Here is a 27,998-nt window from a genome sequence, read left to right on the forward strand (position 1 = left end):
TTTCTGCGCTTCTGCGCATGCGCGGCTTTTTCGCTTCTGCGCATGCGCGGCCTTTCTGCGCTTCTGCGCATGCGCGGCTTTTTCGCTTCTGCGCATGCGCAGCCTTTCTGCGCTTCTGCGCATGCGCGGCAGTTTTCGCTTCTGAGCAATGCGCATGCGCAAAAACCGCGCATGCGCAGAGGCGGGGAAAAGCCGCGCATGCGCAGAAACGCAGAAGGGCCGGGCATGCGCAGAAACGCAGAAAAAAAAATAATTTAAAAAAATAATAATTAAAAAATAATAATAATTAATTAATTAATTGTGTGTTTGAAGCAGGTGTATCTTGAGGAGTGTGCGCGCTTACGCGCATGTGTGTGTGTGCGTGTATCTGTTTTCTAGTTTGAAATATTCTATACTGGTGGGTACCTTAATCCATATGTCTTGTTACCATTTCTTACAGTCTATGTTTACCCCATATGTTGTAAATTGAATATATAAAGTCACTAAAGTAAAAAGTACAATAAAAATGTTATACTCAGTACACCTAGTATACCTTGTAATTTTTGTCAAGTAACAGTACTTGAGTAAATGTATTTAGTTACATTTCACCTCTGCATTATGGCCTTTAAAGTACAAGAGTGACAGACTTTAGAAATGGAAGAATAGAAAAAATGAAATACATCTACATATGACAAAGATAGTTGTCATATGTAGTATGTAGTAGTTGATAGACCCTCGTAGTTCAGTGTCAGTAGAGCAAGAGAGTTGTCTTTTGTGTGTAGAAACTCAATTTTACAGTCCATAATGCAATACGTGCATGATGACACTAGGTGGTGCCTCAGACCACATGACTTCCCTCATACCACAGATTGTAATGATGACCTCTAATAGCCTCATATAAATTGAAGCAATAACGTGTGCACATTTCCATAACGGCATTAGCAGTTACTATCAGTCTTATATAATTACACAGCAATAAAAATCACAGATGTACGCTCATTGGATGCAATTTCGTTGAAATCTTTATTCAGAAAAAAACATATTAACATTATTTATAACTGTCCATTTGACAATTTTGTCATCAACATACATTAACACAAAAATATGTGAATCAACATTAGTTTGGTCAGGACGTGGTGGAGTAAAATTGACAAAAAAAGGATACATAAAAGAATAAACTTCTCTAAAAATAAAAGCTTCTGCACATCATCAGCAAAGTAATCAGTGAGGAAGGCTGAGGAGATTTAAGTACCATCTCTGCTGTATATTTGGAGGCAATCATCAATACTGATGATCGAGTCTGCAGTCAGTTATAAGGATGTTAAAAAAACAAAACCTCATACATGTCAAAAACAGAGTTGATATATACAGACACCATTTAGGCCCTTTGTTTTTTTTAAGTTTTTTGTTTTAGAGAACAACATTAATGAAAAACATTCCCCATTCTTCTTGGTTCTCAGTTTCAGTCGAGTAGAAACTGATTCTTGGACGGCTTCATTCAAAATGTACATGTAGTGTATGAACCGAACACTGGTAAACATGCTTCAGTGTCCGAAGACACAAATAAAGGTAGGAGAGCTCGGTCATCTATGGTTACTCGTGCTGCATGGGGCCCCGGGGCCCCTGAAGCCTTTGTACAGCTGGGTCTAAATGGTTAAGAAGGCAGCCAAGTCAGTCAGTCAATTTATAAACACCTAGGCTAAATTGGTTTTACATGCAGCATCTTTTTGCTTGATTGTTGAAATTATTTTGTTCATTTTTTATAATTTTTTGCTTGATTTGAGTTGTATTTAACGGCAAAGTAGCACACGACGTAGCCCCAGATCAGAAGCAGAATCCATAATCAGAGAAGTTGAAGGTTTCAGCAATGACAACATTAATGACTGAAACACACTGTGTGGAGCAGATATGAGTGTGTCCTCATATTAGGCCATGGTGTTAAAGTCTGCTTCTATCTGCAGGACTGTAAGTGTTTTACCTCACTGAACACGGTCCAGTTGAGCTCAGAGGCGTCTGGGTGCACTTGGGTTAATAAGGGGAGGGTCCTGAATTCATTCTTGCACATCACACGTATCATTTTAAATCATCATTGTCTTCATAATTATGGAGTACAGAGGCTGCAAAAAACAAAACAAAAAAAAACAATCATCAATGACTAGATAAATACATGAATTTGCCATTTAATGTAATAAAAAATAATGTTTAAATAAATGTAGGCATCAATCGATAAAATGTTACATTATTTCATATTTTTGTTTATATATTTACATTTACGTCAATTCATCTATTTTCATTTATTTATTTGTATTCATTTTACAATTATTTATGTATTTCTGCATTTATTTTTTAGGTATTTTCACATGTATTTATTAATTTCTGTATTGTTTACCTTTTCAATTATCCCCCTATATATTTATGTATTATTTTCTTTATGCATTTCTTCTTCATTATGCAAATAAGGGGTTTGTCATGGGGTGAACTTTTCACCTGTTGGTTATAAATAAAAAAGATACAAAAGTGCAAGATGCAAAAATAATTAATTGTACATTTATAAAAAATAAAGAAATCAATGTATGAATACACAATAAGGAAAGTAAGTAAATAGAAGAATTAATGCAAAGGTAAACCAAAAAAGTAGCAAATTAAACAAAAATATTAATTTATGTCACATTATCAATTAATGAATGGCTACTTTTATTTTTAAAAATGTTTTGGTACATTTAATGGCATATTAATGTACTTATTGATCCATTTTTATATATTTGATTTTGGCAGCTTCCGTTCTCCACACATAATTACCATCATTAACATCATTTAACAAGAAATTACAAAAACAGAAGTTGGGGGTAGCTGATCTGAAATTAAACAAACAACCAGTTACATAAATGCCCCATTTTTCATCAGTGCAGCTGGTTGACAACCACAAAGGGTTTTCGTTACACAAAACAGTGGGCAAGGGATAAGAATAGGCTTCGCTCGAGCACACAAATACAGAAAGGAGAGGAGGAGGAGGTGGAGAAAGCAAAAGAGCCTGAAGAAGAAAAAAAAAAGGAAAGAAAGAAAAAAGAAAAAAGACAAATATGTAAACGTCTCTCCAGTCTGGGGGGTTTTATCCCCCTCAGAAGCTGAGCTGTAGCAATCAACACACCATCAACCACAATCCAGAGCTTAACAATCAAGAAATCCACAGTTCGAGCAATTTTGCAATCCATAATCCATTGCGTAATCCAGCCTGTTCCCGTTCTAGCCCTTTCTAGGTCCTTTCAGTTCTGGGAGGCTGGGGAGGAGGTGAGGGAGTGTGTCAAAGAGTAGACCTAGATATGTGTTTTCGTTTTCTGATCGTGTGTGGTAGGCATATTCCCGTGTGTTTATGTCCGTAAATGTGTACATTCTGGCATAGCTGTGTGTTGAGGTGTAAACACGTTTGTATCCACCGCTGACATCACTTCATTAATGCATCTCAGAGTTGAGTTTGTCCTGGAAGATGTACAGGTTGTTGGTGGCGGCGATGGCGATGATGTTCTCGGTCGGGTGCCAGGCTGTGTGGAGGATCTTCTTGGTGAAATCCAGGCTGTCCACGCTGATGTCGTCCTTCCGGCGCTTTCCCCCGGCGGCACAGACCCTCCGCGGCTTCAGGACAGCCCGGGGTTTGCTGCTCTCCCTCGACGCCTCCAGGGTCACGTCGCGTTTGGTGTTGCGGTCAAACATGCGAAAGAAGTTGTTGTAAGCTCCGGTCATGATCACACTGAGGAGAGGAAAAGGAGAGAAATGATCACTTACTATAGTCTGGAGACTTTCATTCTATTTTCTCTCTGAACTGTTAAAACTCTCGAGGAGCTTTATTGACTATTTTAACTTCCCAAACAAAGCTTAACTCTCCAATACTTGCCTAAATGTAAAGGGTCACGTCCTGGAATTTGGCCATCCAGATAAAAAGTTTTATTCGGCTAGTTTTTAAGATATTTAAGATCAATTTGTAGTGAACAGTTATGATGGATTTGGGTCCTTTACTTATAGGTAAAGTTCTGATTTATTGGGTTCGTATGAGGTACTTATCCATAGTCAGTTTCGGTGGCAGTTGGCATGCTCTCAGTTTGGAGAAGCAGGCAGGAGTACATGGAAGCTAAGTAATGTACTGCTGTGAACGAGGGCAGCAATTAAACATATTTTAGCCACCTAAAAAAATTACCTGCTGCTGCCAGATAGATGAGAAGCCATCGTTGAACACTGCTTGGAAAATGGCAGACACTATCAAAAAATACTTGGCAGCTGATTGGATGCATCATCTGTCAATCACTGCCTACTTCGCCATCAATTTATATCATTCTGTTACCCGTTTTCACACATACCTCAACTACGCCTGTATCTGCCAGTAGCTTCTCACAGAACGTTGATTGATTGAACAACTGGCTGTTTGGACACAATTATGTTACTTGAAGCCTGACAAGGATCTCGTGATCCAGCGATTCTCGTGTGATATGGCAAGAATCCAGCTGCCATGTAAGGTAACTAAAATCCAGTCTGCATTATCTCTGTTTTAGAGTACAGTGCCTCAACCCTCATGGATTTGTGCATATTTTCCATGGTGCAGGAGAAATACGGGTGTAAATTTACCAAAATAAGAGCCCTCAGTTTACTCCTTTGACTGTTTTTTTGGACACAATAGACTAATTTAATTTACTTGAAGTCTGATAAGGATCTCGTGATCCAGTGATTCTCGCCTGATATGGCAAGAATCCATCTGCCATGCAAGGTAGAAGGCTTGCCTAGAAATATCAATATCAGTTAGAATTAAACATATTTAGAATATTGTCAGCATTCATCCAGTGAATGGTTATCAAAGAAATGAGAGAGCAGAGTACTTTTCACCACTGAGTATGGACACACAGTAAGACATCCAGACACTTCAGGTACCTGTCCGAGCCGTTCCAAGCACACTCAAACTTGTCGAAGATGCAGTCGTTTTCGTAAAGGGAACACAACTTGCTGCGGAGGTAATCGTGAACCTGGAGGAATACACACACACACACACACACACACACACACACACACACACACACACACACACACAAACACATAGATTTGATTAAAAACTGGTCCAGAATACAGTCACTTCACTCCCAGGTATTGACTCCCCATGTAACCTATATATAGATGAGTGAGCAGGAGACACCCACACACACACACGCAAGCACGCGCACACACACACACACACACACACACACACACACACAGAAGCTCAGCACAGACAGAACACATTAAATGTGGGCAAGTTGTAACACAAACCTCCCTGAAGGCAACTCTAATGAGACACAACAGCAGCCCTGAGCAATACGAGGGCCAGGAGTACATTTTAATCTAAACTCCTTTTCCATATCAGTAAACCCATTAACATCCAAACCCACCAAGGGCATGATAATAGAGACACACATGCGAACACACACACACACACACACACACACACACACACACACACACACACACACACACTGACTAATAACTCTTTTCCCTTGTGCTTTCATCGCTCCTGCCTGTGTCAGCACTGTGATGCAAGGAGTTGAAATCTACACCTTCCTGCAGCTGCCATGCTCTGCATTAAGCCTCCTATTTTCACATTCTGCATAAAGTCAGCAGTCAACAGTCGCGGCGCGATCAATAAATGGTCAAGCTGAGGTCGGATCATGGTTGTACATCAAACCAGGTGACATTTTTGTTTTCCCCTATGGGTCTTTCTGCTCGAGGTGAAATGATACAGTGTCAGCTAAAGTTGAATATATTGTCTTTTTTTTCAGTCTGTATGATCTCTGATTTAGAGCATCATCCCTCATGGATATGTGCATATTTTTCATGTTGCAGGAGGAATAAGGGTGTAAATTTACCAAAATAAGAGCCCTGAAATCCCTTTTCACCCCTCAGTTTACTCATTTCAACCTCTGCCATCCCTCTTTCTCATCCTCTCATTTACAAACTCGCCCCTCGTCCTCTTCTCCTCCTCTCATCACACCATCCTCACACTCCCTTCCAAACCCTCACCCCTCTTCTCCCTCCCTCCCTCTCCGTGCTGCATTGCAGATCTATGTGTCGGGCGCTGTGTAAGGTATCCCTCCTTCCCGTTTCACTTTATGAGTGGAGGCTCGGTGGACTATAAATAGCTCCAGTGCGTCTTGGCCTCCCACTCCTGGCTGCCTCATAGGCCCTCACACGTCAGGCAGACACACACACATGTTCACCCACACGCCCGCGGCAGGAATACTAAACACACAATGAAACGAAGTTGATAAATACTTATGCACATAAAAACATAAACAGAGGCCGGTGTTGCTTATTGTAGACATTAAAAAGTGACGTGAGATAAATTGAGCGTGGATGTGAGAGAGATTGCAGCAAAAATAGACAAAAAAAATGCTAATTTTATCAGCTTAGTATTGTATGTGAACATTTTCAACAGCATGTCAAGCCCACTTCATCTCTGTCAGTCATACTCATAGAGATCTTTTACAGTTCGTTTGTGTCTCACGCAAGTGTAAATCTGTCAAACGCAAACAATCTGATGCATCTACAGATTATAGTTGTTTTTTTAAACCCACAGCAAGGGTTTCTGGTGATTCTGCACTGACGAGAAGAAGTGCATTCCCTGGCTCGTAATCAATTCAATTATCCTTAAAAGGTTTTGGAAAAATCTAATCATCAGCAAGTACTGTGATTCTGTGAGACAACCGTCTTCGCATGATTCATTTCGGTCTCCAATTATTCATATTTTCAGGATGACAGTGCCCTCTTTCAGTAAAAGTGACAGTTGGTCACCTAGCAGTGATTTCAGTCACAAACACTCACATTTTAATACAAACAGCTGTTCTATACAGTTTGGTACAAGATGCTCTGCTTAAGGTATCTGAGCACTGGACTGAAACAAGAACACTTTGAATGCTCTTACTAAAAGATTCTCTCTTAGTCTCTTAAACTTCACTGGAGGAATGAACACCATGAATCCAAAAGATCTTTTACTTGTTTTGGGTTTTGATGATCACATCAGTCTAAAATCTCCAGAATGTGTTCAGATGGGTTGAGAGCTGCTATCATATATCCTTTTCACAGCATCATCAATCAATCAAACCATTCAGTGATGTTTTATTATAAAAGCATCCTCATTTTTTTATGTTTTTTTCACTCATTTCTTTCAGGTTTTTTAATTTGATTTCCTTGACCTGAAAAACATGTCCATAATTTAAAATATTATCAAGAAAGCTTGCTTTTTTTCTCAGCGACAGGGGTGTGTGTGCCTCTATCATTGGTTTGTCTTCACATGGGTGTCATTTTATGTAACTGTATTTTTTGATCTTGGTTAATGTAGTTAAATAAAAGGATTTAAAGAAAAAAATTATTCAGGAGTCAGCAGCAGCAAGTGGTAGTGGTATGAGGGTATCAGCAGAGGAATAATGAAAACTGTCAGGTTATAAAGGTTGTTGGGTACGATTGAATGTTATCAGTCAGCTGATGAAGCCAGAATAATACAGAGTGAGAAGAGAGTGACTCAACAGATGAGAGGAGTGGATGAGTCGACTACTGATCAGTTCACCTTGCCGAGAGTCAATTTGCCCACTGCCAGAAGGAATCTCATCATAGCAGCTGTGACTGAGAGAAAATATTCACTCTCATGTTTTTTATATTTTAACACTCCCTCATGTTTTTCACATGTGGTCAGTCACACACCTGGTATGTCTCCAGGGGCTTGCTCTCCATGTTGAGGTCCCAGACTTTGGCAGTCAGGTAGTCTCTGGTGAGCAGGTAGCGACCGCTGTGGCTGAACTTGACGTCTGACACAGAGGAGATGATTTCAGAGAAGAAGGAGCGGGCGCTGGGGTCCTCGGGCTCCTCGAACACTGGAGATGGTGGGAGAGAGGGAGAGAAAGGTGAGTGCTCTTAGGCCAGGTGCCAGGCAGGAACACAGTGTGCCACATGATGATGTATGTGTGTTTTTATATTAAGTACACAGATGAATCATTTTCTCATGTTGACTGTAGTCTATGATGCAGACAGACCATACAGGTAAATGTTTACGGTGTGCTGTTTGAATGCTTTTCTAAATAAACATCAGCAAAAAAAAGAGAACAAATCTGAAGAAGTCTTCTACAAAATAAGAAACCTGATATATATTGGCATTTCTCACTGAATATAACAAACAAAAGTAAAAATCCCTTGCTGCTTGTTGGGGTGCTCTGCTGAACACAGTTTGCAGTGTTCACAGCACAAGTGACTCATACTGGTCCGAGTTGTAAAACACAGGGGAAACTGTCCATTTCAGCATGGAAGTTTATACTGTATATTTAAAAAAAACAGTGGAAAACATTAAATCTGAAGCATAAGGGAAAATGTGCCATGAATTGAATTGTTGTCCATTAAGAACAGCAGATTTATGGGTAAACTAACCCTGCTCTTTAATAATGGACCTGCATTGGAAAAAAATGTTATGTTGTTAACAGCAAAAAAATCTTCCAAAAAAGCCATATTATGCTCCTGAACTGTAAGGAAATCAAACTCCTTACATGTTGGATTTTAGATAATTTACTCTCCAGTAAATGAGCATGTCTGAGGCACTGACGGTTTTGGTTAATCAAAGCTGGAGTGTGGGACTTTTACATCTGAAACCGTTGGATTCAAGACCTTGCCAAATGAGTTCACTCAATGCTGATTAAGCCAATTGCTCCCAGGGAAATTTCTCTGTATTCCACGGTATATCGGAGTTGGTGTCTGATGTTGTGGAATTCTCGCACTGGCAGACCAGAACTTGCTTGGACAGGTTGCTGTCTGTAAACCTGCTTGTTCAGAATTATTTGCACTGGAAGATTTGCAGAGATCGCTTTTTAGAACGGAGAAGAGCTCATCTGCAGTCATACGTCATAAGCATATGGTGTCAGTGTTTGACATTTAACAGTATACATTAAATCCACAATGTTTAGTATCAAATCACAGTCACAGAAGATCCCTGCTCTTATCTACAGATTAATGCATAAATAAAGCAAATTAATAATGATAATCCACTATGATGGATGAGGGAACAAATCTCTACAAGCCAAATTTCAAAGAAATATGAGAAGTCCCCAAAGTGATTACAGTCCTGTGGGGGCCGTGAATGAGTGTACAGATTTCAAGTCACTCCATCCAATTGTTTTCCAGATGTAAACTGATTAAGAATCTTTCAGATGGTTGTCAATGGACAGTATGTATGTATTTATGTCTCCATCCCAGCTCTCAGCAGGTTTACTCACATTTGGAGTGTTTGTCGCACAGCGCTGCTTCTCTCATGTCACAGAGGCGCAGGGTGCCTTTGCTGCTGCTATAGACAAACAGGTTACAGTGGTGGGGGTGAAACTCTGCCGCTGTGATCACCTCTGTCAGATCCTCCATGTTGGCTGGCTTGATGTCCACAATGTCTGAGAAAGCACCACTAAGCAAAACAACAAAGAGGGTCGACCTCCCAGGGCTTGCAGTTTGTTTGAAACTGAATTGTTTTAACCCACAGGCGTCCGCTTTATAGTATGCATATATGCATTTATTCACTCATCCTTTTATCAATTCTATTCACTAACTGACTCAGTGAGAAACTATTTAGATTGTTTTTGAATTCATGTAGAATCCCACACCGGTCCATAATCTACATACAAAATAAAAAGTACAAACAAAGTGTATGTAAATGTACACACAAGCATCACAAGGTAAATAATTTACAGAGGAAATAAAACAAACCAATTTAAATATATCTTGGGGGGATTGTTGAGAGAAAAGTAATTCCATATTCAGATAAATTGTAATATCATAAATCCTGTCTGGGTCATGGATGTGACTGTACTGCGTCCTATTGAGCCGGATTAGAACTCAGAAAGGGGCTGAAATATTTATGAAACCATTGAATTATTCATTAAGCTACATTTTCACTCCTCAAGAATAATATTCCCCTCCCCCATCACTGTGTGTCTTTGTGTATTTCTTTATACAGGAAAGTGGGATTTGCAATGTGGGAGTTTGTTGTGTGAGTGTGTGTGTGTGTGTGGGCAGATTGATTATTGAGCATGTGCAAGTGTCTATGTTATATTGCATACATTAATTATCTGTGTCCTTGTGCTTTAATAAACCTATTACTGCTTTTATATGTGCATGTGTGATGATGTATGATTGTTTTCTCCACTACAACCAGCAAAGGATACTGAAGCTGCGGTCGGTGATGTCCAGATGCCAGAGGTTGATCCTAAGGTCATCAGCTGACATGTAGGTCTCATAGTCTGAGTTGACGGAGATGGAGTTGACGTGGTAGGTGTGGGCGTTGGCAAACACTCGCCGAGGGCTCACCTCCACCATCAGGTCCATCGGCATCAACACCGGCACCTTAAAAGACACACAGAGAGAGAAAAAGCAGTTTAATATCACATGTAACCGGTTAGGAGAAGAAAGATGGCCTAGATACAGACCGTAAATTAAATTTGAATAAATTTCATTGTTTCATGATTTAATATTTAATCCATTACTTTCTCTGACATCAATAATACATTATTTCTGGAACCCCAACCTGCTCACTCAAAATCAAGAGACAATTCAGTGTATTGACGAGTAAAAGTGCATTTTTCTATTCTTGGCATTTGCATTTAAACAGAGTTTTCTTTGTCAATGCATGATTTACATTTCTGTACCCAGCTTAAATGTTTGCATACGGCACGGTGGGAGCACCATTACCATACACACACATGTTCTCAGACCTCTACGAAGAAGGACATTCTATATATGCATATGCACACACACGTATGGAAGCCCATAGGGGACATTATTAAAATTACAATGTAAACTTGAAAAGTAATTCCACAATAGCAATATCATTTTCTACATATGTATAATTTTAAACATAAATTAAATGAAAATGCAATAATCCAAATTCATTTTCACGTACTCATATGGGCATTCTATGACTGTATAACAGAAAAAAACTGTTTGCGTTGTAGTTCAAGCAATATTCTAGTCGAAATGAGTTTTAACTGTGGTTATATATGGAAAATTAGGCGACATTATTTATATTGCATTGAACTAACATTTGAAAATTGTACACTGTGCAGCAATTGCAACTTTGAATATAAAATTGTCTGCTGACAGCTTTTCAATTTTACATTAATATGGTCATAGAACGTCTACACGAGTATGTTAAAATACAAATGCAAATTGTATTATTGCACTTTTGTTTACATCTTTGCTCAAAAACAAATATACATATGTCGAAAAATAATGCTATTGTGGAATTATGTAAGTCCTTATGGGCTTCCATACATGGGCATAATGTAATAATCTGTGTACAACAGATAAAAAATTCACCACAAATAGTAGTACAGATGTTGTGTTGCCATCCTGTACTGCAGGAAAAAGAGGATTTCCCCGCCCTTACACACTCACGCATACTCACATGTACCACTGTGCCAGTGACCCATTTTTGCACATGCAAACACATCTGTACCCACTGACCCAGTTACGTTGCACAACCGACTGCATTTATGCATGTTTTAGTGTCTGCAAGAGACAGACAGATAGATGGGTATAGACAGAAGTTACCTGGAGGGAGGTGACGGTGGAAATGTCCTTGATGCGACCCTCCTCATCCTTCAGGTTGTATCCCTCCGGCCGTTTGTCTCTTTCACTCACCTTCCACAACTTAATTGTCTTATCTGGGAATCAGAAAGGGTTGTTAAGAAATCGGAAAAGAACACTTTTAATCTGAACGTGAAAAAAAAGATTAAAAGGTGATTGTTGATATGCCTTAAGGTAATGAGCTATCTGGAGATCTAAGATTAGATGTGATAAAACACATCAGAGAAGGCTAAATATGGAATTTCATCTCAAATTAGTAAAGCTAACAATCTAAAAGAAAAAGAGTTGTTAGAAATGTAGCATAAAGACACAATCAACTCAGGCACTTGAACTCAAAAGAAATGACTTATTAATAGACAAGATAATCCCTCCCACTCTAAACTGTTCTCTGAAAGACACCGTACACACTAAAACTCTACACGAGCAAACAGCGACACAGAAAGTCTCTATTATATTGAAAAAATGACAGTAAGCTTCCCACTAGCAGCATTACCCAACTGCTGAGGCAGGTCTTACATTTTTCATACCCTCAATCATAAATAATATAGTACTTAAATAAATCAATAACAGGGCGCTCAGAGAAAATCTATAGATCTTCCCATATAGTCATAAACTAAGAATGTGAACTGTTGATGGGACCTCTTTTCCAGGGCAGACATACTGCCTACAGAAATGTGATCCAACACAAGCAGCAACTCTTCTTCCTTTGGCTGGCTGAAAATCTGCTTTCTAACTGAAGAAACTCAAATAACTGTCTTAATATTAACTGCCTTTCACTCTGGCAGACATTTGTTAAGATACAATCATAATTCAGATCTGACAATCATTTAAACTGGTGAAGTGTTTTCCCACAAAATATCGACCAAGCACATCACTACTTCCACATCTCCCTAGATTATCTAAAGCCCTTTCACATATGCAGTCTATCACTGAAATGTTTCCTGCATGCGGTCATGTGTGAATCAGAGTAGGGATCGATATTCAGGGAACTCTCTACCACTAATTTTCCACCTCAAGACCTAGTTTTATTTCTGGGAATCTGCTGGTACGATTGTGTCGTGAATGAAAGCAGCAAGCAAAAAACAAGAACATAAAAGGTTTTGTCCATTTTACGAAAGACACTGTCATGTGGGGTGACCAAACCCGTCACAGATAATGACTTACAGTATTTAAATCCACAAAAAATCATGTGAATACCAGAAAAACATTACTTGTCTTGCAAACAAAAACTGCCCATTGGACGCCATATTCCTGAAAATAATAAGAAACATCTTCCACCACATACATGAACATCTGGCCTTGCCATATCTTCTTCTTCTGTTGAGTTTTATGGCGGTTGGCATCCATAAGTTTTGCATATCTAGGGCTGCAACCAGTTTTTTTTTCATTATTGATTAATCTGTAGATTATCTATTATATCAATCAATTAAACATATGGACTTTAAATTGTGAGATAACAGTGAAAATGTCACTCCCAGTTTCTCTGAGTCCTAGGTAATGTCTTTAAATTTTGTATGTCAGTCCAAAACTGAAAGATATTCCATTTATTATGCTATAAAACAGAGAGGCTGGAAACAGCGTTTTCTGTAACTTTTGCATGAAAAATTACTGTAACTATTATTCCAGTCTCAAAGTAGTTGGCCAGTCATTTTCTGTCGATTAACTAATCGAATCGTTGCAGACGTATGTATTTCTGCTATCTACTGGACTGCCCCTTGGCTCATCTACTCCATGGCATGTGTGAAAAGGCAAAAGACAGAAATGTTCCTGAGTGTAGTGTAGCCTCACTAGCGGTGCCTGAAAGGTTATCCCATTAACTAAAAAGAGAATATGTGTGAAAGAGGGTTAAGATGCATGAGAATGTAGGGTCTCTCACCATTGGTGGAGAGGAGGAAGTGTGCAGCGTTCTGTTGAGGCAGCCATCGGATCTTATTGATCTTCTCCTCGATCTCCAGACTCTTAAGGTAGTCGAACTCAGGCTCATGGCTCTGGAAGGTGCTGTAGACATTGTACTCTCCCTGGGAGAATGGCTCAGTTTTGCTCTGTGGAAAGAAAAGGAGGTACGTGAAAATGTGGGCAGATGAATGTGCATTGCTCACATATACAATCACAGTGTTACACCCTGAGCCGGAGCCAGTCAGCCGTCACCTTGATCATGTGAAGAAACAGCTGGCACAGGCTGTGCACAGTTATAATGATACACTCTCTGACACAGCAGGTGCATCAACTATTTATCAATCAATCTAGACTGTAGCTGGAGGGTAACAGTGTACATTCATCACTGCTCGCACAGCTGGAATGAAAAATGGTATATACTGTGTGTGTGTATGAGTGTAAGCTTGTCTGTGTCTGTGTGTCTACCTCAGGTTCCCTCTGAAAGATGACCACTCGGCCTCCTTTGTCCCCTGTGGCCAGGAGCTCTCCAGTGTGGTTGAACTCAACAGTGGAGATGATATCAGCTGGGGAGAGACAAACAGAGGCAAAGATGGAGGAAGAAAAAGAGAGATGCAGCATGAGGGGAAAGAACAGCAGAGAAAGAGAGAGAGAAGAGAAGCCATTAGCTAATTGACCACACATCATCATTCATCTATATAATCTGTTTATCTGGCTCTCAATGATTAAACCAAGTCAACAGTCAATGCATTAACATGTAAGTGGATTAAAATATGCAAATTAATGTAAAGTATAAAACTATATTTGTTCACTAATACAAATGTTCTTTAATTGTGTGTAAGCTTCAGAAAAAAAAAATCTGATTATTCAGTACATATTAACCCTTGAAAACATACAGAAAATCAAAGAAACACACACTCTCACAGCTGTCTCACATTAGGCACAGGTGTGACTCATACATCATGACGCACACTATGACACTACTCAAGATCACAGAGTCACTTGAGTTCATCATTTGTGTTTTTGTAAGTATTAGAGTAATTATGTACTCTATCATCTCTGTAGTGTATAAAAGTGTAAACACGTCAGAGTGGATTTGCATTAGTGACTAAATATTATTCAAGGGTTATTTTTCAGGCCATTTATTTGCATATTTGCAACATTGTTCCCATCACTAGCTCTGTGTCCCCAAAACACCAACACAGTCTGACTCAGTGACAACACTGTAATGTGAGGAGTAAGCACGATATTAACTACTTAGCATTTACGGACTCTGTGCTTTCATTCGATCTTCCAGCATCACACAATGCATGGAATGTGAAATAAAAAGCACTTGACCATTCATGCCAGTGTAATATCTGATGCTTGAATCTGATTGAATGTTGCATGTAATCTCCTCCCTGCTCTTCTGTCTTCTGATCCTCCTTTCACTTATCTTTTCTACAGAAGATTAAAGTTTTATTTAGAAATATCTATTTGCGAGTAAAGCTGATCAGGAGGGAGAAAACATATTGTTTTAACCTCTTTTAACGTGAATATAAACAGAGATTAAATGGTACAGTATGAGAGGATGAAGCTAACCTGATATGAAGCCCTGTAAAGACATGCCATCTTAACTGTAAAATTGCCAGACAAGGCACTGATTTGTTTGTCTGCTGACACTTTAAAATCAACAATACACTTAAAAAATCCATCATCATGTAAATGCTGCTGTGGCATGCTCCTCAGTCACCCTGAACTTCATTTACTTGAAGAAAACAAGTCTGTTTACAAACAGAAATGAGCTGACTGTTCAGCTCAGTTGTGAAGTTTTAGATCTGTGGTTGGACTTCACACTTCACACTCACACTGAATACAAAGGCTGTGTTAATGGCAGACAGTTGCTGGAAATGCCGATTAGCATGGTGATGACTTCAGTGCTGACTAGATAATAATCAATATGGCAATAATCAACCACAGTCCCACAAACTGATTCTCAAACTTCATCGTAACTTTAACGTATCCATACATTGGTGTCCTCACATGACACCCACCAACATGTTGCATTGTGATACACAAAAAATCATCATACACAGCGTTTCACCTTGTACAAGAACTGGATGATTTACTAATTGCAGCAATGACACTATTCAAGATTGTGTACAGAAAGACACAGAATACACCTTGCAATCTCCTTAAAAATGCATAGCGAACTTTCCAAACATCCAATCTCCAAAACTACAACCAAGACCTTTTAACTCAACTGAGATTCTGTATTTAAGACTGTTTTCAATGGATGGGTACCAGGAGCATCTAGCTCTGTCCCAGCAGAGATTAATCACTCAGCAGAGTGCACAGAGACCAACAGCCCTGCAGAGAGGAAACACAGCTGGTTCCACATAAACTATCTAGCATCTTTCCCACCAATGCCTGCTTTCTCAACAACAAGTTGGATGACATGAGACTGGGGATTACCAGCCACAGCCAGGATAGCTGCATTATGATGATAACTGAGATTAGCACAACATCCAGTTCCACTTCATATGCCACTGTAGAGACTGTTCCCTGCAATTTTTTTTACTAAAAATCGATTTTCACTTAACACCCAGTGGCTTGCAGTCACTACTGCTAAAAGAAATCACACAGATAAAAACAAAAAAAACTATTTTTTCTTTTTTCAAATAATATCCAAGGTAACTGACCGAGTCTTGAAGCCATTCAAGCAGTCCTGCCTCAGTGAGATTTTTACTGTATACAGCTAAAGCTTAAATTTGCTACTGCACCACCAAAAAAATCAAATTCAATCTTTGAAAATATCATATTCTTTCGAAATGATTTAATGTCAGATTCTCACTAAGCCTTCAACAAAAGGAGTCCACTGAGCTCAGTTTTGATAGAAAAGAAGATGGTCCTCAATGAGCAGTGACTGTAATAAAAGCAGAGAGTGGAGAGTGTATTTATTGAAAGTCGGAGTGATTCAAAGCTGTAGCCTTGCCTATTTTGTGGTGGCCTTGAGAGAGAGAGATTTTATGATGAGGGGAGGCAGGGACTGCTCCTCAGTCTCCACACGAACACAACCTTATTCATTCTGTTCTTCACACACTTTGTGTGTTACTGGTTTTTATCATTTTTCCACTAGTCATTGCAGTTTCTTGATCTTTCAGTCACTGCAGAACCTTCTTTATGCTTCAGTTTCAATTTATTTCCTCTATTTCAGGCTTTCTCTCCATCCCTCTCCCCCACACACGTTCTTTTGTCATCTCTCATCTCTTGTTCTCCAGTTTCTCTCTTTTGCCCCATTTCACTCTCATTTCCTTCCTGGATGTCTATCCACATTCATCTCTCTCTCATCCCTCCCCCACGGCACTCTGCTTCCTGGCTGTATGTTAGCCTGTACGTAGTGGTGGTGCTGGTGTTGGTGGTGGAAGAATGGATGGAAAGGATGGAAAGGGAGGTGGAGGGAAGAGGCGCTGGGGCGGAGGCGGTGAAGGGGGCCTTCGGTGAGCAGCGGTTGCCATGGTAACAGGCTGAGCCAACCAGTGGCAGGAGTACTCATAACGGTTAGCCGTATATGGCAGTCTGGTGAAGGAGGAAGTGGGAATCATCAATCCAATCCTCGCAGGAAGAAGGAGCGTGGTAAAATAATTATGCCGCTGCAGTTTTGTCCACGAACAAATATTGCTAAATTAATACCAGGAGATGGAGCAGACACTATGGTCCAAATTGAGGATATGCACACACATGATGCCACTCACACAAAAATCCTGCACATACAGTGAAATAAACAAACACCCATATGCACACCAGGCAGCTTTGAATGCACATAGTCACATAATGATGCACAGCAAGTGCTCGATGTTCTATGTCTGTGTGTGTGTGTGTGTGTGTGTGTGCGTGCGTGCGCACGCCTAACACATTTACAGATAACTGTGTCTCCACACTAGCCACACAGAGAAAGAGCTAAGCTAAGCAAAACCTACAGGAGCAGCACACAATATAGCTGAATAAAATATGGAGCACACACTCTCCTCTCTCTTCCTCCGTCTATTCTCAACCTGAGCCCTCTTTATCTTCCTGTATTTCTCTCTTCCACTAACACACATACATACACACACACACACCCATACCCATCTGTCTCTCTGATGCTCTTTATTAGAAGAGAAAAATAAACCTCTAAGAACACAAACAACTACTGTACTGCAGAAACAAGCATCACCACTGGCCAGTGTGTGTGTTTGTGCGTGTGTGAGACTGTTTGTTAGGCTGTCAAGCTGCAAGTCAATATAGTGTGGATGTGTGTGCTACAGTATAGCAAGCTAGCTGTGTCTGTCTCCCACAGACAGTCCATTAGCATCAGCAGGCCTGTCTGACTCATCGCCACACTGCAGGAGCTGGGGAACACACTGTGACTGCAAGTGCATGTGCCCACACATACAGTATGTATCAACACTAAACAAGACATAAATATGAATGTACCAAATGAAACAAAAAAGCATTAAAAAAAAACATGCAGACGTGATGAACACCATACAAACTCTCAAATCTCTGATGTATTCAAACGGTTAGCAGCTTCTCAGCAATCGTTAAGCTGTGGCTCAGTTGGTAGAAATTTCGTCCAGTAACTGGAAGGTTGGTGGTTCGATCCCTGACCATTGCAGCTACATGTCCAAGTATCCTTGAGCAAGATAATGAACCCCAAATTGCTCCCGATGCTGCGTTCATTGGTGTGTGAATGAATTCCGAAAGGTGGCAGGTAGCCTCGGCCACCAGTATGAATGTGTGTGTGAATGATCGTAGTCTGTAGTGTAAAGTGCTATATAAGTGCACCCCATTTACCAATCAAACGATGCATGGTAGGTACTCAACTCGACTTCTTTTTAAGTTTTACATTAGTAAAAGTTGTGGACAGTATGTGGTGTCTGCACTGCATTGATCAAGGTTCCAAGCTAAGAACATACTAGAAAGTGGAGTGAAAACACTGTCAAGAGAGATTCTTCCCTAGCGCAATGCCAGCAAACCCGCAATTTCTAAATAGCTAAGCTACCATCAATAGTGACTGCAATGATAGATGTTTTTTAAGTGTGTATAATTGACGAAGTGCAGACATAATTGCAGATGAAAGGATTTTGTTAGTGTCACGTTGAAGATGATGTCACAGCAGTTTTACGTGGTGCCACTGTGCCAATGAGCTACAAATGCCTTAGGTACTATCCACAGTGGAAAACAAGAAAGAGAAAAGGACCCAGTATCAAAACTAAATTGAGTCTGGCAAATTATTATGATGCAGCAAGAATGCAAGACTGGTTCCAGCTTCTACAATATGAGAATTATACAGTTACTCTCTATTTTATATCATTGTAAATTTAGTGAGAAATAAATAAATAAAATACAAATTAGTGAGTACACTACTAACTAAAAATAGCTGAGAAAGTTGAAGTGATTATTTGATTAATCTATATGTTGAAGAGAAAGTGAGAATTAAACTGCAACAGTTTTGACCACTGATTCAAAAGTAGCCATTTTGTCAAGTAAAAATCAGAAACAATCCCTTAACATATTAGGAGGATTAGTTCTGGACAATTGGTTAGACAAAACAAGTAATCCAAAGATTTTACTGGGGGTTTCAGGAAAATGTGACCAGCATTTTTTACTATTTTGTAATTTTCGTACACAAAAATTAAGGAGGAGAGGAGAGGAGAGGAGAGGAGAGGAGAGGAGAGGAGAGGAGGAGAGGAGGTTTAAGGGATAGATGAAGGTGGTGGCGTAGGTAGAGGGAGGTGGATTTCCCTATTTCTTTTTGTTTGGGCTACTACAGCGATAGGGAGGGGAGCAGACGCCCTACAGTCCCAATTATAGATATCTTAGGACTGGGTAAACATGGACCATTAAAGCAGAGCCAAAAACACACACTCCTTAAAAGCGAGGACAAGCCACCGCTCAGCAGGAGATGTGTGTACATGTGTGTGTTGGTGAGTGTGTGTGCATGCTGCAGCTCAAGCTCCCTGCATTTCCTGTGTACGTGTGCACAAGTGTGTGTACTGAATTACCCTGTAGAGAAATAAACTGGTTGGAGGGAGAGAGGGAGAGGAGGGAGTGACTGCCGGAGGGACACATTAAATTGATCCCTGTCCTGCAGTTTTGGAGTTATCTGGAAAAAAAAAACTGGCGCATGTGTTCGTGTTAGAGGCGCACATGTGTGGAAAGGACTGATTTAAGTCCAGCACAGCATGGAATCTGCCATTTCTCCAAACACACATCGGCACAATGGAGCAGAGCTGGTGTGAGCCTAATGGTTATAGACACAAACAATTAGAATCACAAACCAAGCCAGCTTCAGCATGTGTGAAATACACCTGTAATCCTGCTTTGCCTCGCTGCAGGGACATCTTCTAGCTGCATGAATTCTAATAGCTGCAACGTGTGATTCAGTTTTGATAAAAATCAATTCCTTTTTCCAACAGATTTGAGAGACTGTTACATAAAAAAAGATTAGGAGCTTAGCTGGTTTACACCCAATATCACCCCCGCGATACTGAAAACTGAGATTATAAATACGCCTCATAAATAATGGAATGTAATCCCATACTCAGAGGAATCTTTTATATGCTGCCACTCTCATCTTTCTGAGCGGGTGTAAGATTAATCTGCAGCAATTTTGATATTCAATAAATTGTGGGGGGGGGGGTTTAGACAGAAATTCCTCAAATGCACTGGTTCCACTTTCTCGGAATTAAATTCTGACTCTTTAGTCTTTCATAAAAGCAAACTAAATATCTTTGGACTGCTTGTCGGACAAACCGAGCAGTTTGAAGGGTAGGAGATTGTGACAGGCTTTTTTCATTAGTTGCAGACATTTTAAAAACCACACAATTAATCAGGAAAATTCCCAAAATAATCTGCAAATGAATGGATAATGAAACTAAAGGGCACTCGGGGAGCACAGACCACTGCCAAGGAAATGTTCCATTTCGCCGTGTTACCAATCAGACTTGAAAGGGCGTGAATGTGTGTTTGGGATCTCATTTTTCCATGATTGCAGCACAAATGCCAATGTGAATGTAACTGTATCTACTCCAAAATTGTATGGGCTCTTCCTTGGCCCATACTACATCGTTTTACCAAGTTTTATGGAAAATAGGCCAGTAGGTTTTCTGAAATCCTGACCGACAGACCAACCAAGCTGAAAAAATGATCTTCTCGGTAGAGGTAAAAATTGTGAGCTGTGTGCATGTATTTGATTCTTCACAATTATTCTGCACAGTGGATTTGTGTTAGATGTTTAAAGAATGTGTCTGTGCATGTTCGTGTGCATGGATGCAAGTGTTTTTTATGTGTCTTCCTCTGTATTAAACAGAGGTAGAAGTAAGATAGATGCTTTGAAGAAGACAGGGTGTCGTCAGGTCATACTATTTAAAGAAATCACATCACACACTCACACTCATACGCACAATCCACACTGAAGCAGGGAGACTGAGACAAAAATAAAGAGGCAGGTACAAAAATAGAGACACACAAAAAGGATGAGGCAGACAGACAGAGACAAAGTGATGTTTAAGATATTTATAACACTCACGTGAGAATTCACCTGACTCAAACTACACACACACTTAATGACACTCTCCATCCAATAACTCACTGTGTCACATTCAACCACCCATACACAAACTCAAAGCTCACACAGGGGTCATGTGGCGCAACTGTGCGACACAGATATGACCTTTGGGATAGAAGAGGATAGAGCACACACCTTCAGTGTAAGAGGCAAACGGCTCGGGCTCCAGAGAAAGGGTAGTGATGTCGGAGCACAGGACCTGGATGGGGCTCAACATCCTGGGGGAGGACTCCAGGGTGGAGAGGGGTGGACAGGATGGGCGGAGCTCTTCAGGCTATAGCCAGGAGCAGCCCTGCAAGAGGAGCAAGGATGGAGGGGAGGCAAGGGAGGGAAGGAGGGCGGGAGGAGGGCAACAGGGAGGAGCAGAGGGTAAGGAGGAAAGGAGCAGGGAGGGTGGAGGGGTTAAGGGTAGGGACTGAGTTACTGCATCACCACATCTGGCCATGAGAACTCACCAGAGAGAAAAATACTGATGGTGTATTTCTGATCATTCTGTATCTATACAACATGATGTATTCACATGTTGGGTTTGGGAGGGAGGCTTGCAAGACATGCAGGATGGACAGAGATAGACAGCTTGTACGACTGAGTCTAAATATGTTTCAGTAGGCCTCTTATCTGGAATGAAGTTTTGCACGTAACAAGAAGCGAAGATAGGTTTCACATTTCCCCAGTGGTGATTGACAATGATTGACAATGAATTAAAACAGAGCTGGTGGAAGCTCACTTACTTGCATAATACATGTATGGCGTTTAACAGTAGCATTTGATATTGATTAAATTGTTAGTTGAAATGGCAAACTTAATGACATCTGCTCATCAAGGGTTTTTCAAGCCCAAGAAATGTATGTTGCTTAAGCAAGAGTCGAAAAAACCCAAAGGAATACTATTTGAAATTTTTATAAAATTAAGACATGCAAGTAAATGTTATTGTCAGAGGTATTTTTACTTTGAGAGCAAAATATGCTATTTATATTTGTGCATATTTATATTTTTACATATTTAGGTTCATCACTGAAGATGTGTCCAGATAGCACCAGGCAGATGGTGTATTCCAGAACTATTACAATGTGAAGTTACACATATATACATTCTATTTTAATTTAATTTATCTTTTTAATTTGTATATTTTTGATACTGATCCAATCTTAAAAAAACAATCCTGTATCTTTTATATCATCAGATTTATCTGTGGTTATATGTTTTATAATTCTTTCATAAAAATGGGAATGAGAACTGACAGATTGTATAATCTTTGTTGGCTCAATACAATATCTGAAATAAATGTTTTTTGTAATATTTTGCCTTTTTTACTTAACAGCTTTGATACTTTTGTATATTGTGCACTATTACTATGAGGGTAACTGCGCTTGTATTATTTATGAAAGGGAATCCACCATTTTACCACCACCAAATGATTTATTTACAAAACTATCAAAAATAAAACACTTTTGAATTTTGATCCAAGAAATAATTATTTTTATTATTTCCTCATCCATTCTTGAACCCAAATTGCAGGTGAGGGGGTAGCAAAGGGATATATTGACGAGGGCAAAACAAGTGAGAGGTAGGGAGTAAGAAATGGAGGGGAGAAGGGAGGGTAGGGAGGGTAGGGAGGTTAAGGTAGAGGGAGGTTAAGCATCCCTCCCCTGTAGGAGTTAAAGGGCAGGGGAATCCCCACTGGGAGATCTACAGACACACTGTTATGTATGCGCACACATATAAACACACACAAAACCCTTGCAGACAGACACATATACATACAATCACAAACCTGGGCAGACAAAAAGACACTCAGAGACACTGACATAAATATGAATGCAACATAGGCAAAAAAATAAAGAAAGATGGAGACACACAAGAGCTAACAAAATACACCCAAGCATAAAATCACATGCACCACCTCTCTCTGCCTTTCTCTTTAACACACACTCACATATACAGAGGCACATTGTGTTTGAGCAGCCTTTAGAGCACTGTTGGATAATTGTTTGGCAGACGTGCCACTTCAGCACCGGGCAATGCTGCGAGTTGCATTAGAGGGCGGATGGGGAAAGGGAGAGAGAGGGAGGCAGTGGGGGATGGAAATGGGGAGGAGGACGGGGGGTGGGGTGAACATTGAGGAAAGGTGGAGGGGGTTGGAGTGGATGTAGAAGAGGAGGCAGGTAATGAATCATTTTGTTTGTTTGTGACAGAAAATGATCTTTAGGGGAATTGTTGTGTGGTTAATTTTTAGACCACAATTTGTACTTTGTAATTTTACTGCAACTATCTATTTCCAGACTGTCCATGTGTTGCACAGTGCTTTCACACCAGTAGTGTTCAATAGTGTGTCCACCTGACTGTGAGCTCATCAGCAATTCACCCTGAATAATGTCTGTGTCTGCCTGAGATGTGTGGAATAATTAATACTGCCATTATTGGTGGGTGGAGACGACCTGTCAGTCATATTGGCCAAGCATGAAAAGTGGCGTGTTTATCATCAAGGACTGTTGCTATGGCGATAATGGATGGTTGGTGATGGATGTTAAGACTGATTTTCTGCCACTAACTTATCAAAATCCTTTTCTGAAATGGACAAAGACACATATTTCTCATGAAAATACTGTATGTATAAAAAAAGACAAGACGCGCACAAACACAGACAAACAAAGACACACACACGCACACACACTCACACTACTACACAGATATATTTCAATCTCCTCAGCAATACAATATGTTGAATGCACACACAAGCATTTACACAATCAACAGGCAGCACTACAGGTATCCCCTGACTACAGTGTGTGCTTCTGTGTGAGGAATATTTTATTACAGGAAGCATAATTCCCTTTCTGCAGTGATACGAGGATCACAAATGAGCTCGCAACGCGTTCATGACCCTCAAATGATAATCCGCTGTTCTGGTCTAAGAGGCGTGGCGAACAATGAGCTGAGTGTTAGAAACAGATTGGGGACAGACAGACAGGCAGACAGGGAAGCTAGTGTGCAGGTGAGATTAGTGGTGTAATTGAGATTAGCAGAAAAGGGGTTATCCAAGGTTATAATCCATCTGTTTTATGAAACAAACCAAACAAATTCACTGGTTTGAACAGCTTGTGTGCTGCTTGACGTTTTAATATTACCCCACCTGAGAGGTGATACTCTATATGTTCAATTTGACACCATGCATGTGTGTGACTTTATCATGATGCTGGAGATGGCATGCAGTGTAATGACAAAGATTGAATGTGGTGCCTTGCTTTTCTGGAAAGGCCTATTCTGACTATTCTCCCACACAAACAGAGACATACACACATTCAGACACAGGCCAGATCAATTCTTCCCTGCAGTGACAAAATAGCTGTAACACAAGGTAATAAAGTGGCTACAAAAGCATAAATAAACAAAAACGCAGGAATGAAAGGTGCAAGACACAAAATAATGAGAAGAAAAGGAGAGAAGAGGAACACTTCCCTAAATTTGGCCTAATTTAGCAGAGAAGGCAGTTTTTTCTACTTAGTTCTTGTTGCTCTGTCTGCAACTCTGTCTGACCAACACAGAGCTTACAGAAGCTTAAGGGAAGCCGTCCTGAGCTTGTTTTTGCATACACACACTTTGTCACACACATATACACACATTCCAGAGGTGCGTTACATAGAAACACACTCACATAGAGGGACAATTAACACACATTGTAACATATAGACACATGCAGCCTCCTCTGTCATGTTCTTACCTTCAGTCACATAGTTGTGGTCGGGGAGGAAGCCGCGGTGGTTGAGCGTCGGGGTGGCGTCAGTGTCTTCGCCCATCAGCAGGGCTGGGGGAAGCGCCCGTCTCAGTGGGGCAGCGTGGTGGTGGCAGATCGGTGGTGGAGGGGGTGGTGGGGATGCCGGCCAGCACAGCGCCCATACTGTAGCCCGCAGACGCCTCCTCAGCACAAGGGCGCAGAGCAGGGCATCCTATCCTTAAATGAGGAGGGAGTGGGCCGGTCCCGAAGGAGGGATGGGAGCCTGTCGGAGTCCACACAACTGCTTCTGAGAGCCAGATATAAGCCTGCAGGAGGATTATTTGAAAACAGTTAAATAACTACCAGGGGTGAGCTTGATTTGTGTCTCACAGGAGCAAACATCACTTGTGAGCATTAAAAAATCCAGTGCACCCCATGTCCACTACCGCTGCAGCTGCTGAGCCCAGGTGTGGCCAAACCAATTCTACTCTCGCAAACACACACAACATACACAGGCCTGTGCTCGCAGAAACGGGTAAAGTCCCGACTTGTTAATGCTCCAGGAGAAGAGAGGAGATGAAGAGGAGGAGAAGAAGGAGGAGAGGAGTGGGGGGAGGGGAGAGAGGGATGAGCAGAGCCCCTGATCGGTGTATCTGCAGTGCTGCTGCTTCTGCAGTAAACTCACACTCATGGACACACACATACAGAGTGGGACAAACACACTCACCTACACATTCGGCAGCTTGTGGGTCAGGTACTGCTCAGTGGATCCTCCATGAATGACGTCTCTCTCCTCCTCAGCGGGTAGCTGTCTCTGGTTTCTCGGCTGTTCCAGTATGAAGAGGAAAATCCTAGTGGCCCTGCGTTCTGCTGCAGTCTGCGCTCTGGCGTATGTATGAAAAGCAGAGTGAGAGGTAGAGAGAGGGGGAGGGAGAGTGAGAGAGAGAGGATCAGTCCTGCTGCGCTGCTACGTGTGCGATGCATCGGAGCAGGCCCCGCCCACTATTCAGCGCAGCCAATCACCACAAAGCTGAGATCTATCTGACCACTGACTGCAGGTGATTAAATATGATGAAGAAACAGAGAGGGATGGAGTGGTGGCAGAGCGGAAGTGGCAGAGTGTCTTATAAGGTTGTGACTAATGGGAGAGAGTCAGAGAGAGGATGACTGTTTCACTTGACTGAGACCTGAATATGAACCACAGCATAGTGACTACTAGAGGCTTCACCTGGAGACATAATTAAATTAGCATAGAGATGCCTAGCACACCACTGACACACAGACACACAGACACACAGACACACACACACACACACACACACCTTCATAGAAGGTAGTGCTTTGCGATAATTAAATTACTGTGTATTAATTTAGAGCAATATCATTTGACATTAGGGGGATAAATTAATATATAAAAATGTAAAAATATTTAAAAATATATATATATATATAATATATAATATATATATATATATATATAATATATATATATATATATATATATATATATATATATATTATATATACTTTTTTTCTCACTTTAACAAAGTATTTGTCAAAGAGATATCTATCAAATATATTCCATATATCGGTTCTAAGGAAAATGTTTCACTGCATTGGGAGCAATACTGAAGTGAACAAAAAAGACTTGTTTTGCTTACATGGAGTATGAAGTAGTAAAATAGGCCTTATCATGTGGTAATATAATTTAGACTATTTATTTACTGAATTTCCAGAAAACATGCTATATTGTGATATACATATTGTTATCAAGATTAAATAATGGCAGTGCCCAAGTGCACATTTTCTAATGGCTTGTCTCATCAGACACTGAAATCTGTAAAAATTTGACAATTAATCAATTGTAAAAAAAAACAAAAAACATGGCTATTCATTTTCAGTCAATCAGCTGATCCGTTTTCTCACTTCTGCTCTAGTTGGCAGTATCAATACTCAAAATTGGACCTTTGCAGAATAATTCACCCACCTCTATGTTGTACAGTTTGCCATATACCATCTATCATTACTAGAAAATATGCTTTTATTAAGACATATCAAGATAATAGATAATTTACCATATTGCTGGTATCAGAAACGACCCAAAATGACTAGTGACTGTAAAAGCAATACTTAAATTCACCCACCAACACACTCACAGGCGTCCGTCAGCGTGGCAGCAGAGTGTGAGGGGCTGCCAGTGACAGTTGGTGCCATCACTGCTGCTGGCTGTCTGCCATCAGGCTTTAAACCCCCCAACAGCAGGGAACAAGAAGAGCTGTTTATCTGACTTACTCCAAGACTGCCAGCATCGCCCTCCCCCATCCACGATTTACCAATGATGGGCAATGCTCCACTGCCATATCTGCCCTTCTAACTGCCCCCCGCCAGCCTAACATCTACCACAAAGCTCCCCTAAGCCCACCCACTGTTTCCCATATATAGCTACTGTCCTACCTGCATGTCTCTACCTATTCACCCCAACCATATGCTACCAAAAATCCCCCTCTGGTTAAATCTATAAACCCATAAGGTTTGGTGTTTAGATGGTCCCTTTAGTGTAAGATCTGACCCATTTGCCAAACCCAAAACAGAGAGGGAGAGGTGAGACAATGTCTTTTTGTTTCCAGTAGACTTTGATGTGCTTTTAATTATCCATTGGTATGACTATGTGGATTAGCTATATCTATAAATACACAAAAAGAAGTAGAAACAATTTATCAATATATAGTCATTCATTCTCACAGTATGTCCACGTCTTTGTAGTTTTTAATTGATTGAAGTGGGAGTAAAAGAATAAATCTGAACTAACCTCCATCAGGTCTTTTTTCCTTTCGACGGTTGATGGAATTTGGAAAACACCTGCTGAATTAAGCTAACGTTAGTAGTCAGCCGTATCTGTTGGAAACAGCCCATATACAGCCATAATATCAATGTTACAATGTCAGTTTGTAACAAATTAACCAACAGTAAAAACCCATAGGTAAACTTAAATCTGAGCCAATCGGTGTGTGGTGCCGCTTTAACCAATTTTTGGCAGAAAAACACACCCAAGACAGTTGACACATGTTAGCTGTTGCTGTGGCGACCGTGCTAGCGACCAAACCATAGACTGTATAACGTTAGTTGAAGCTGCTAAGGTTAGCTTAAGGTTTGCCCACAGTGCTCCAGGATGAATGACGGATAATGTTATGTTTAATA

The 27,998-nt window shown here is 40.5% G+C and overlaps 1 protein-coding gene across 3 annotated transcripts; it reads right to left on the reverse strand.

The window, feature by feature from the left end:
* Positions 1–985: 985 nt before the first annotated feature.
* Positions 986–27,983, reverse strand: LOC131981613 (serine/threonine-protein phosphatase 2A 55 kDa regulatory subunit B gamma isoform). Of its 3 annotated transcripts, none has more exons than XM_059345997.1 (11): positions 27,610–27,983; positions 25,528–25,684; positions 24,807–25,126; positions 13,963–14,060; positions 13,478–13,643; positions 11,566–11,678; positions 10,182–10,359; positions 9,246–9,410; positions 7,690–7,859; positions 4,894–4,985; positions 986–3,724 (listed from the first exon to the last, which is right to left on the reverse strand). In XM_059345997.1, the coding sequence occupies exons 3-11, from the start codon at positions 24,880–24,882 to the stop codon at positions 3,430–3,432; spliced, it is 1,353 nt and encodes a 450-aa protein (XP_059201980.1). In that variant the 5' UTR covers positions 24,883–25,126; positions 25,528–25,684; positions 27,610–27,983; the 3' UTR covers positions 986–3,429. The 3 variants fall into 3 exon arrangements, with proteins under 3 accessions (XP_059201980.1, XP_059201978.1, XP_059201979.1); XM_059345995.1 differs by lacking the exon at positions 27,610–27,983 and adding an exon at positions 21,221–21,377 and having other exon boundaries at positions 25,528–25,688; XM_059345996.1 differs by lacking the exons at positions 24,807–25,126; positions 25,528–25,684; positions 27,610–27,983 and adding exons at positions 21,221–21,377; positions 21,541–22,366.
* Between the last annotated feature and the right edge of the window lie 15 nt (positions 27,984–27,998).

The sequence above is a fragment of the Centropristis striata genome, chromosome 12 (assembly GCF_030273125.1).
Source record: "Centropristis striata isolate RG_2023a ecotype Rhode Island chromosome 12, C.striata_1.0, whole genome shotgun sequence".
NCBI lineage: Eukaryota > Metazoa > Chordata > Actinopteri > Perciformes > Serranidae > Centropristis > Centropristis striata.